The sequence below is a fragment of the Polypterus senegalus genome, chromosome 6, assembly GCF_016835505.1.
Source record: "Polypterus senegalus isolate Bchr_013 chromosome 6, ASM1683550v1, whole genome shotgun sequence".
NCBI lineage: Eukaryota > Metazoa > Chordata > Cladistia > Polypteriformes > Polypteridae > Polypterus > Polypterus senegalus.
The window spans coordinates 172,813,186-172,825,313 of NC_053159.1; the positions used below are offsets into that span (position 1 = coordinate 172,813,186).

At 41.5% G+C, this 12,128-nt stretch overlaps 1 protein-coding gene across 1 annotated transcript in view; it reads right to left on the reverse strand.

The window, feature by feature from the left end:
* The window catches only part of LOC120531801 (bile salt export pump-like), a 109,698-nt gene that overhangs the window by 69,632 nt on the left and 27,938 nt on the right, over positions 1-12,128 (reverse strand). The window contains exons 8-13 of the mRNA XM_039757551.1: positions 10,870-11,003; positions 8,063-8,234; positions 7,857-7,981; positions 6,816-6,990; positions 2,203-2,316; positions 1,797-1,907 (exon numbers count right to left, since the gene is read on the reverse strand). Of these exons, the coding sequence (XP_039613485.1) occupies positions 1,797-1,907; positions 2,203-2,316; positions 6,816-6,990; positions 7,857-7,981; positions 8,063-8,234; positions 10,870-11,003 (831 nt within the window). The remainder of the gene's footprint in view (positions 1-1,796; positions 1,908-2,202; positions 2,317-6,815; positions 6,991-7,856; positions 7,982-8,062; positions 8,235-10,869; positions 11,004-12,128) is intronic.

Genomic DNA, 12,128 nt, shown 5'->3' on the forward strand with positions numbered 1-12,128 from the left:
CAAGTAACCGATCGCCATACAATCAGCTCTGTAATAGAAGTTAAGCCATCTGTAAGCTTAGCGCCGATTCTTCAAAACGTTTAAAGAACATTGAAATATCTTCGTAGTACATGTTTAATTATTCTATCCTTCACGACACTCCCAGTGAAGAATATAGATTATTTAAATGAAGTTAAAGTTTTATGTGTATAATTTAACAAACATATTTTGCTGCATTTCACCTTAAAAATGATATCGTCATCATATGTAAATACACGCTTTATAAAGTGGCCCAGGTTGTGAGATATTATAACTGTAGTGCAAGTTTACAGTGGGGTGATTGTACTTATAAGTACAAACCGTTCTACAAGGAGCAATTGATTGAGTGCATTTAAAGTTCTTGGGATTAAACTGTTTCTGAACCGCGAGGTCCGTACAGGAAAGGCTTTAAAACATTTCGTACAGGAAAGGCTTTAAAACATTTTGCAGTGGCTGAGACAGCGTGTCCTTAAAGCTGTATACCGATAATTATCTTTCCGATCAGCTGCTGCTGTGATTCACACTCAGATACAGTGATATAAATACTCCGAGTCGTGCAGTGAGAGTAATATGGAAAAAGATGATCCGCTGTGGCAACTCCTAACGGGAGGAGCTGAAAGAAGAAGAAGAAGAAGAAGAAAAAGAAGTGAGAGTAACAACGCTAAAGCAGTTATGGTATTTGGAATACTATGGCTGTTCCCTGGACCATTATATTGTTACAAGTTAATTACAATCAGATGCATTACACTAATAAACAATATGCGGTTAGTTTCTGTGTATTTATAAAGCCACGTCATGAAAATAATGAGTAATCACACAGGAACAGTACCATTGCTTTGATGCTGGGTGCCGCCAGTCTGCAAAACCGAGCGGAGAACTTGCGTACGACAAGGCATGAGGTACCGTGGAAAAGTGCGTGGCTTTACGCCAAGTGTAGGTTTTATACATCGCGATTTGAACGTGGAAAAGTTCTTACGCAACATTTCTGTGGGTACGCACCGTTTATACATGAGGCCCCTGATGTGTGGAGTACAAGTCACAGGAGGTTCTGCTCAAGCTTTATAACACACTGGTGAGGCCTCATCTGGAGTTCTGTGTGTAGTTTTGGCCTCTGGGCTACAAAAAGGACACAGCAGCACTAGAAAAGGTCCAGAGAAGAGCGACTAGGCTGATTCAGGGCTACAGGGGATGAGTTATGAGGAAAGATTTAAAGAGCTGAGCCTTTACAGTTTAAACAAAAGAAGATTAAAAGGTGACATGATTGAAGTTTTTAAAATTATGAAGGGAATAAGTCCAGTGGATCAAGACGGTAACTTTAAAATGAGTTCATCAAGACATGGGGACACAGTTGGGAACATGTTCAGGGTAAATTTCGCACAAACACTAGCAAGTTTTTCTGTGCACAAAGAACCACAGACACTTGGAATAAGAGACCAAGTAGTGTGGCAGAAAGTAGGACTTGAGGGACTTTCAAAACTTGATTTGATGTTATTTATAAAGAATTAAGTGGATTGAAATGATGAGCTTTGTAGGTTTGAATGGCCTGCTCTTGTTGAGATTGCTCTAATATTCTAATGTTCAGTGAAAGTTAAAGTTCTACCTTTTGATTAATCTATGATATCATATTTATACAAATGATTAGGGGTATTAACAAAAGTCCTACATAGATTTTAACCGAACCCATGTGTCAAAAAGGGTGAATGTCTTCTTTAAGTCTACCTGAACCTGCTGTATATTGTTGATTGCTAGAGAGCAGTTTCGCAGTTATAATCAATTACCTTGACATCTGGTCTGGAAGGATAGTGGAAAGTCACGTTGTGGAATTCAATATCTCCTTTCACCTTATCCAGTTTATATCCGCTCTCTGACAAGCAATCAATTTTTGGTTCCTAAAATTGAGAGTAGGAAACACGCTAGTTAACGGCCTAACCCCTTCAAAGACCTACCACTCAATTTGTTTCCTATCCAGATCCACATGAATTAGTGGAATACTTCTCGAAGAAAGTAAATCAGTTCATTTTAAATAAAAGCTCTGAGTGAGTCTAGAACCAGACATGCAATCTAACTGATACAATTAAATATACAAGTTATTAACATACGAATCACCTGTTTCATGTGGCTTATTCATTGTAATGTAATATTTTTCATTCTTCTAATGCCACTTTTTGCTTAGGCAATACTCACTTTGTCAATAGTTTCGTAAATAGATGTTGCTGCTCCTCGGCCAGAAGCAAATGCTTCCAAGCATGGTGAGGCTTGACCAAGATTCAAAGCACCAACAAGTACTCCTAGAAAGACCTAAAACAGAAAAGATTCACATTGATTTTTGAGAGGATGATCCTGAAAGAGTTCCAACCTCTAGTCTGAAAACATTTTGATCCTCTGCAGTTTACCTATCAGACACATACAGGTTGGAGGATGCCCTGATCTACATACTTCACAGAGCCTACTCTCACTGGGATAAAGGCGGCACCATAGTCAGGAAAATGTGGTTTGATTTTTCCAGTGCCTTTAACACCATTCTGAATCCTTGACTGGGGAAAAAGCTCAAGGGTCTGCATCTTGATGCCCCACAGTCTCCTGGATCATGAACTACCTGACTAACACAGCGGTTTGTGAGGCTGAGAGACTATGTGTCAGATATAGTGTAATACTAGAGCTCCTCAGGTTATATCTCTCCTGACGTATCTCCCTTACTGTTTACCCTCTACACAGCAGACTTCCAGCACCATAACACCGCTTGCCATCTATAGAAATTCTTAGATGACTCCTCTATCATAGGTTGCACTAATAATGGAGATAATTTGGAATACAGGAGGCTTGAGGAGGACTTTATCTTGTGGTGCAGTGAGTTCCACCTGCAACTCAACATCAACAAGACAAAAGAGTTGGTGGTGGACTTATGGTGGTATGCCAAAGAGCTTCTGAGACCAATCACCATTCAGAGCTACAAGTACCTGGGGCTTCACATAAATAACAAACTGGACTGGTCTGACCGCACAGAGGTGTTGTACAAGAAGGACCAGAGTAGACTGGACTTGCTAAGAAGAATCAGGTCTTTTGATGTATGTAGCAAGCTGCTGGAAATGTTCTACCAGTCCATAGTGGCCAGTGTGGTGTTCTATGCCTGTGGTCTTCTGGGGAAGCAACTTGAGCTAAAAATAAGCACAAAGCCTGAATGAACTTATCAGAACAGCCTGCTATCATCACTGGGTTAACCTTGGACACACTGGAAACTGTTGTCAAAAAGAGGAAGATGGCAAAAATGGATGTCATCATTAAAAATCCCCTCTATCCTCTCCAGTAGGTGTTCTCTTGGAGCAATTTTAGCCATAGGCTCAATCCTCCATGGTGTGCTATGCAGCATCTCTGTTTTTTTTTTTTTGGGGGGGGGGGTTTTCTATCTGCTGCTATCAGGCAGTTCAATGTTTCCTTTAAACGTCCAAAACTAAATGCTTCATCCAAGGCCGGGCAAGAGGAAACTCACGTTAACTTGATCTTTTTCTTTTCCCCCCTCAACAGAGAGAAGACACCCAGGGGGGCAATTGACTCTGCCCCTTCCGGTTCTTCAACCTTTAAAGCCTACTGCTGCCATAGAGAGGCAGTCAGTTCTAACTCGACTGAGCCAAAGGATGGAGCTCTGAAAAACTTGATGAATAATTGACAGAAAAGATTGGCTTACTTGTTTTGTTGATCACTAGTACAGTAATAGAGTTGCGGGTAGCAGCACTTATTGTTTCATTTATTGGACTGTATTAAGTGGGGACAGCTGGGTTGGCTTAAGCCTCATTTTAACCACAGCCTGGATCTTCTGTAGATCAGTGCACCAACTAGGAAAAAAAAAATCAGGAGTGGTCTCCCCTCGACTTTCTCGTATACTAAGATATGGGAATTGGTATTTGAGGAGTAAACTGCAAGACAAGGATTATATTTTATATTATGTACATTAAAGAACCATCAACAACAAATCAAATCAAATTAATAATATATTGAACTATTATTATAAAAGTAAAGTTGAATAAATAGAACTCTGGAATTGCATGAGTAAAAGGTAAATGACCACATCTGGTTAGTGGAAATAGCCCAAAAGTTGTTAGAAATCTATGTTTTGTACCAAATACCTGTATGCAAAATTTGGTTGACCTAAGTGAAAGAGTACTCAAGTTATTCTGTTTATACACACACACACACACAGACGTAATTTCAAAAATAGTATTTTCGGACTCAGGGAGGTCTAAAATGTCGAGATTCATCAAAATCTCAAAATGGAAGTTTTTGGAGGATTCCAATACTTAGCCTATACTTCATATATACGAACAAGTCAGGGAGGTCAAAAAAAAAAATCGAGATTCATCAAAATCTTGACATTGAATCTTTGGATGATTACAATACTTTCCATATACTTCGTATACGAGAAGGTGAAAACACACATTTCAAGTGGCACAATGAAGTAATGGTCAGTGGTCAGCCTTGCACTCTGGGTGGTTGGGTTTTTCCCTCCACAAGCCTCTGTGTAAGGTTTGCTCTTTTTCTCTCGTATTCATGTGACTTTTCTCAAGGCTATTGCATGTCCCAAGGATGCGCTGCTTGGTGTACTCATAACTGTATCAATATTAGTGCTTTTTTGTTTGTTTCCTAGGCTATACAAAGAAAAAAAAACTGGTGTCAGAGAATGAGAGGATGGTGTAGGAGGAGAAGAAGCATCCCATGTGAGATGGGGAAATATACATTACCTGGACAAGAGACCAGTTGATGACAAAAGCATATTGGCTAGCAGACCAGAGAAATTACTTTGTGTCCAGCTGGCAGGAAATAAATGGCGGTCCAGCAATAGCCGGGAACCTGGAGTTGTTCCATCCCCTGTATGTCAGGTGGCAATGGTCCTCATCTAGGAGCCCAGTCGGGACACCCACAGGGCTGCTCAGGAATTGGAGATTGTGCAGCCATGTTGGGGTCCCTATGTATCGATAGAGGGTGCTGTCAAGGGAGGACCTCCCTACTTTTGTTTCCCAGAGGATATGGCGTGGCTTCAGAAATGCTCCCAGGTCTGACATAAAAGGGAGCCCGCTGCCTCCCAACACTCTGACTCAACCATGCAACACTCAACTGAGTGAGGAGGAAGAATTGTGCTTTATTATTCATTTATCGTATTACTAGCCAACCCACGGCGTACCATACACCACATAATCAGGCCGGTTTTTTAATGATTTTTAAGCACAGGGAGAAAATTAACATTTGAAAAATCGGTAATGTAATAAATCAGCAAGAAAAGCAAAATTGTAACAATGCACGGAACGAACCAACACACAATCGTCCGTGACAGAAAACTGGCGGACCGCCATCGCGCCTTCTCCTCCCAGATGGAGGGATGGGGTTGGATGGTGCTCAGGCGCGGAAGGTGGAACTGGAAGGAGAGGAGAAGGACGTCCATTCTGCTCCGTTTGTCATGCTAGTCTGCTGATTTCTTGTTCAGTATGCACTGCCCGCTCATGTGCCCACCTCCAACTCGTCATGTTAGTCTGTCGTCTTTGCACAGTCCAGATGCACCTGTGACTCACGTAGACGTCTCATTGCTCTGTGGGGTTTTGGCTGCTTTTCTATATATAATCCACCAAGACACCTGACCACGGTAGTAGCGAGGTGGGAGGGGGGTGTGCACAAAGGGTAGGGACGCAACCAGTGGGAGCGCACGAGTCACACTTAGTGGGAATTCCACGGTTTGCAGCCCGAATGGGGTTCAACGGCTTACCCACGCCTCTCTGCATCGGGTAGACACACGCTCAATGTCATGCAAAATTATTTATTGAATGCTAAACACTTCTGGAAAGACACGGTTGTCTAAAACGGGTTGGTGTGAGAATACAACAGAAAGTGAATGAAAAGATGGAACTCTGGAGAGAGCAAAATACAACACAATAGTGAACCCGCAGCATAACAAACGCCGCATAATTATTTATTGATGGTTGAACACTTCTGGAAAGACACAGTTGTCTAAAAAGGGAGGGTTTGAGGATACAGAATACCCTTCGCAAACTGTTTTACATGCTGCATATAGCGATTCACTTCTGTGAGAAACATGCCTCTATGATCAGTCAACGTGGCTCAGAGGTGCATGTGGGCTCTACAACAGACAAACATAAATGACACCGTTTTTCCTGTGTCGTCGCGTCCGAGTTGGTGGGCGAGGTTCTGCGAGTTGTCGTCATATCCAATGGTCTTAGAGTTGGTGGGCGTGGCTCCTTCCTGCGTGCGCCATGGGCGTCTTACTTGTCTGCGGCTTGTCACCCACATGCTTTCCATGGGTCTCTTGCCTTAGTGAATTATATATATAGATTGTGGCTGATTACTGAAGAGAGGATTGGGAAGAAGTGCCTGGAGAGAATACAAAGCCTTTATTTGATCCTGATAACGTGTGGTGTTTTACTGTGACTGTGGTTTGGGGCTCTCTGCTGCCCCTAGTGGTTACAATGGACTCAGGTAAACAATGGAAAGGCAAGGTTAGGCTCTGGCACAAGGGTCAATACAAGGATCAAGGCAAAGGACATGGAGCTAAAGGGCAAGGCCCAGGGGTTATCTTCCATCCATTAAAATGATATTTGTGCTTCCGAGAAATGGTTTGTAAGTGACTCAGAGATCCTATATAGGCAGATGGAATATGATGAACACCTTAATATGTAAGTAACAAATAAGGCATTTGACCTTTTAGCATTGTAGGAACAAAAACATCAAACCCTCACTTTTAAAATGGAAATTAATGCATAAAACTGGTTTCCACAAAAACGAGCCACGTAACGTACCTGTAGTAGCGTCCCAGGTGAATATTCCATAGTGTCTATTACAAGGCTGGAGCCATACCAGAATGCCAGAGCATAACAGAGGAAGATTATGAGCCACATGTATCCTGTGAAGAATCCCATTATCAGACCTTTCCTGGTGCCCCAGGTCTGAGCCGAAACCAGATTTTTATCATACCTGCAGGATAAGTGGCAAAGCTTGTCAGTGTTACATGATTTACAAGCAATCCAATCAGTTTCTGAATTCACTTAATTCAAATCAAGGATATGATGGCCAAGAAAGCACCTGGGACATATTAAGAATGAATCCCAGACAAGGCGCCAGTCCATTGAAGGGCACACATTCACATCCTAGTCAGACTTTTAGTTAAATTCCAAGGAGTTCTGTTTGTGTGGGATTTCCCCCGGGTGCTCCGGTTTCTTCCGGCAGTCCAAAGACATTCAAGTTAGGTGAATTGGTGATCCTAAAATGGCCCTGGTGTGAGGTTGGTGTGTGTGTGCCCTCTGATGGACTAGCACCCTGTCCAGGTTTTTTTTTTTTGTTCTTCCTTACACCCTAGACTCCATCAGACCCTTTTCAGGACTAAGCAGGTTAGAAAATGACTGGCTAAATTCTAAGACCCTTGATAAATATCCATCCATTTTCCAACCCATTGAATCCAAACACAGGGTCACAGGGGTCTGCTGGAGCCAATCCCAGCCAACACAGGGCACAAGGCAGGAATCCAATCCCAGGCAGGGTGCCAACCCACCACAGGACACACAAACACACCAAGCACACACTAGGGACAATTTGGGGGGATGTAACAGCTCTTAATGTAAATTTTGTCTTGGTCCCTGTAAATGGCATTAGTTGCCCAGGCTCAATCAGTTAAGAACGTTGTATGATTTTTGTGCAGTAAAGCTGACCACTGGTGGGTTATAAGATGCCATGTGTACTAAGGGTAAACTGATTTAAACACTAAACTATTATAAGTGCATATGCAGAAGGGTACGTGGAGTGATTAGGAGGCCTGCCCCTTACACATAATGACCTTAACTTACCTTTCAACCTCCTTTTTCTCTCCTCCAAATGCCGCCACAGTCCGAATGGAAGAAAGCACCTCGTCTGCTACCGCACCTGCTTTAGCATAGGCCAGCAATTCTTGTCCAGTCAGTTTGGCCACAAACTGCAAAACAGAAAGGCCGGTTACCCAGGAGTGATATCTACCAATGATACAGAAGATCAGCCTGAAGTGCTCGCTACTCACCAAAGCCATTAAGGCAGCTCCAACCCCAATTAGAGGACTGACTGCAATGATGACAAGTGTGAGCTTCCACCCTTGGACAAAACCCATCATGAAGCCGCAAATAAAAGTAGTGAAGCGCTGAATGAAAATCCCAACTTGGTCTGCGATGGCATCATTGATTTTATTGATGTCACTGGAAATACAGGTTGAAAAGATCTGCATGTGCATCAAGTGGATTATCAACCATGAAAATATGAGCAGGCTTGAGAATCCTGATGACCACGCTCTAAATAATACACTAGGATACATTTTTCAGGCATTATCTGTTACATACGATATTGATTTTTTTCTTTTAACCAGATCTTCCTATCTTACATTTGTCAATCCATTCATCTTCCAATCCTGTTTATCCAGAGCAAGGTTGTGGAAAACTGGAGCCTATACCAGCAAGCATCAGATGTAAGGCAGTAACAGTCCTTGGATGGATATACAGTATATATATATAAGGACAGAAGCACTTCTAGGTCAAGGACTATATAAAATCCAGAAGATTCATCAGTCTCTCTGTACAGATTCCTCCAGTACTTCATTTGAATTTCACCCTCCAACTCACTCATTTTCCTCCTTTCAGCTTCCTACTTTCTCAGAAATCTCAGATCTTGTCTGTAAGTCTAAGCCATCCACCTGTCAACTGGACCCCCTTCCTACAGTTCTGGTCAAAGCCTGCCTCCCCTCTCTGGTCCCCCTTATCTCTGCTATAATCCACTCTTCTCTCACTACTGGTACTGTTCCTTCATCTTTTAAAAGTGCTGCAATAACAACCAATACTGAAAATACCTGGTGCCGATCCGACTAATTTCAGTAATTTTCGTCCTATTTCTAATCTACCCTTCTTTTCCAAATTTTTTGAAAAAATAGTGGCTATTCAACTTCATTCTCATTTATCTCAAAATAATCTGTATGAACAGTTCCAGTCTGGTTTTCGTCCCCTTCACAGTACAGAAACGGCACTTATAAAAATTACTAACGACCTCCTTATGGCAGCTGATTCTGGTTTAATTCCTATTCTCATCCTCCTTTATCTGAGTGCAGCCTTTGACACTGTTTATCACACTACTCTTCTCAATAGATTATCTTCGATTGGCATTACCCACACTCCACTAGATTGGTTCAGATCCTACCTCTCAGGCCGCACTCAGTTTGTTCAGCTTAAAACTTTCACATCCCAACCCACTGCTGATACTTTAGGTGGGCTCTGTCCTGGGGCCCTCCTTTTCATTATTTACCTCCTTCCCCTTGTTAATATCTTTTGTAAATATAACATTAGCTTCCACTGTTATGGTGGTGACACCCAGCTCTATCTCACTGCTTCCTTTCCACCCTCCTCACTTATTGATTGCATAGCAGAAATCAAATTCTGCTTTTCTTCAAATTTTCTTAAATTAAATAGTGACAAAACTGAGGTTCTCCTCATTGGTACAAAATCAACATTATCCAAAACTGATCATTTTTCATTTGTTATTGATAATTCCTCTGTCTCCCCTTCCGCACAGGTTAAGAGTCTGGGTGTCATCCTTGACAGTACTTTATCTTTTCAGTCTCCCGGTCTGCATATTTCTACTTGCGTAATACAGTATTAATCGTATTCGCCCCTACATCACTCCCCACACCACTGCTATCCTTGTTCATAGTCTTGTCACGTCTCGTCTGGATTATTGCAATTCCCTTTTCTTTGGTCTTTCTCGCAAATCTCGTTATAAGCTTCAACTAGTCCAGAATTCATCTGCCCACATCATTACTAGAACCCCCTCTGTTCCCCATATCACTCCCGTTTTGTAGAAGCTTCATTGGCTTCCAGTTCAATTCTGAATTCAATTCAAAATTCTCCTACTAACTTTTAAGGCTCTCCACAACCTCGCCCCTCCATATCTGTCTGACCTCCTCCATGTTGCCATTCCCTCCCGCACCCTTAGATCCTCTTCCTCCATCCATCTGACTGTCTCCTTTGTCTGTCTTACCACCATGGGGAGCACAGCATCAGGTTACTCTGCTCCTGAGCTCTGGAACTCACTATCATCTGAGCTTAGCAATATGGAATCATTTTCACTTTTCAAATCTAAACTTAAAACTCATTTGTTTAAGACTGATTTTTCTCTTGATTACAATTGCTCTGTCTGATTTTAACTTCTGTATTTTACTTTTGCTTATAATCTGTGTTTTGTCTATTGTTCGGTGTCCTTGAGTGTTTAGAAAGGTGCCTACAAATAAATTAAATGTATTATTATTATAAAGGACTTGGGGGCAAGGAGACGGGAGGAGTGTGAAAGAGCTTGCTGGGAGGTGGAGGAGAGAGTTATTGTGTTTATTATCATCGTTATTATTGTATTATTGCCTGTTTATTGTGGCTGGGGTGCTTTGGAGGCACTACAAAGAAAAAGGAAGAATGAAAAAGAACTTCTTATTGCTTTTAACCTGTGTCTACATCAGTCTCTTGGGTTTTATGGGGCAACAGCACCTCCAAGCGTTTGACACTGGACAGAAGACCAAAACAGAAGGAGAATATGAAACACAAAATAATTGATCTCATAAATTTCCACATCCTTTAACAAGACACTTCTAAATGTCAACGGTGCAGCCATTTGGTTTTAGAAGCCACAGTATTAGTTCAATGGAGATCATCTGCCTGGGGTTTCATGTGATTGTAGTATAAATGCAGCGTGCAATAATTGTCACATCAGACTTGTACCGCCAGACCTAAAGTGACTGATTCATTATTTGGCTAGATTGCAAAATCCCCGAAGGCGTTCCTTAACACAAAGTGATCTTACTCTGACATCCTGCTGTTAAGTTCTCCCACAGAAATGCAATCAAACCAGCCAATCTCCATTCTCATGACCTTACGAAAGTACAGTTTTCTGATTTTCTTGATTTGACGAGCTGAGGCAATCACAAATAGGCAGATCTAAAAAAAAAAAGAAAGAAAGAAACTAATGAAGATGGCACTTGTCATGTGGATCAAGGCCCATTACATCAGACATTGGCATGAAGGCAGAGTTAGAATTCAGACAGCTGCAGATTCAGTCTTAATTCTCGGAAAACATAAGCTATTGGCAGCAGTAGAAAAAGTGATGGTCACACATAATGACTTGGCCTTACAAATGAAATAGTTATTATAAGTTTGAATCTAAACTTCAAGTTGAGATTTAACCCTATTAGTAAGACTGCATGCTTGCATTTAGATCTTTTAAACATTTTAATATTATGAAAAATTAATGCAGGCTTTTGCTTTTAACAAACTAGATTACTGTAATACACTCTCATCAAGACTACCTGATTAAGAGGTGACGTGAACAAAGTGTTGCAATTATGACAGGAATTACTGCAGTGGACCCAGGCTGTTACTTTACAATAAATTCTACAAAAAAACGACCTGGGCAAACTGACCCTTTATAGGAGCGGATCAACCCTCAGGGTAGCTTGGTCAGCAAGGGGCCTTTTCATATTGCACATTATATTCTAGCGAGTCTGACGAGCACACAAGTCAAATTTATGAGTGGAACCCCCGTGCTTCATGAAAGGAAAAAAAATGATTAACATAGTGTTGCAATTTCCCGACGGAAATACCCCAAGACACCTTTTCTGCTCAAGGCAAGGATGGGTTAAGAGTCACCCAGAGGCCTGTGGGGGTCTTAAACCTGCCTTGTTCGTTAAGGTGAGATTTCACACAATTGTTAAAAGGTTCATCTTCACACCAAGAATCACAGACATGTGGAAGCAGTGTGGTGGACAACAGGAATTTCGGGACTTTCAAATCTCAACTTGATGTTTTTCTGGATAAGCGTTGTGAAAAGGATGAATGGACTTTGTTGGACTGAATCACAATTGTTTAAATGTTCTAATGCCCAATCTGTTACAATCTGTTAGTCTTTATTTATTTTTTCTGGATAGAATTCTATGCTATACTATTTAAAGAACATCACCAGAAATTGAGGTTCATTTCTGGGTATAATTGAAGGGGTGAGTTCCAAAACCTGTTAAGTACATTTTTTGGTGAACTTTAGGTGAAGCATGGTTCTGACTCATCAAA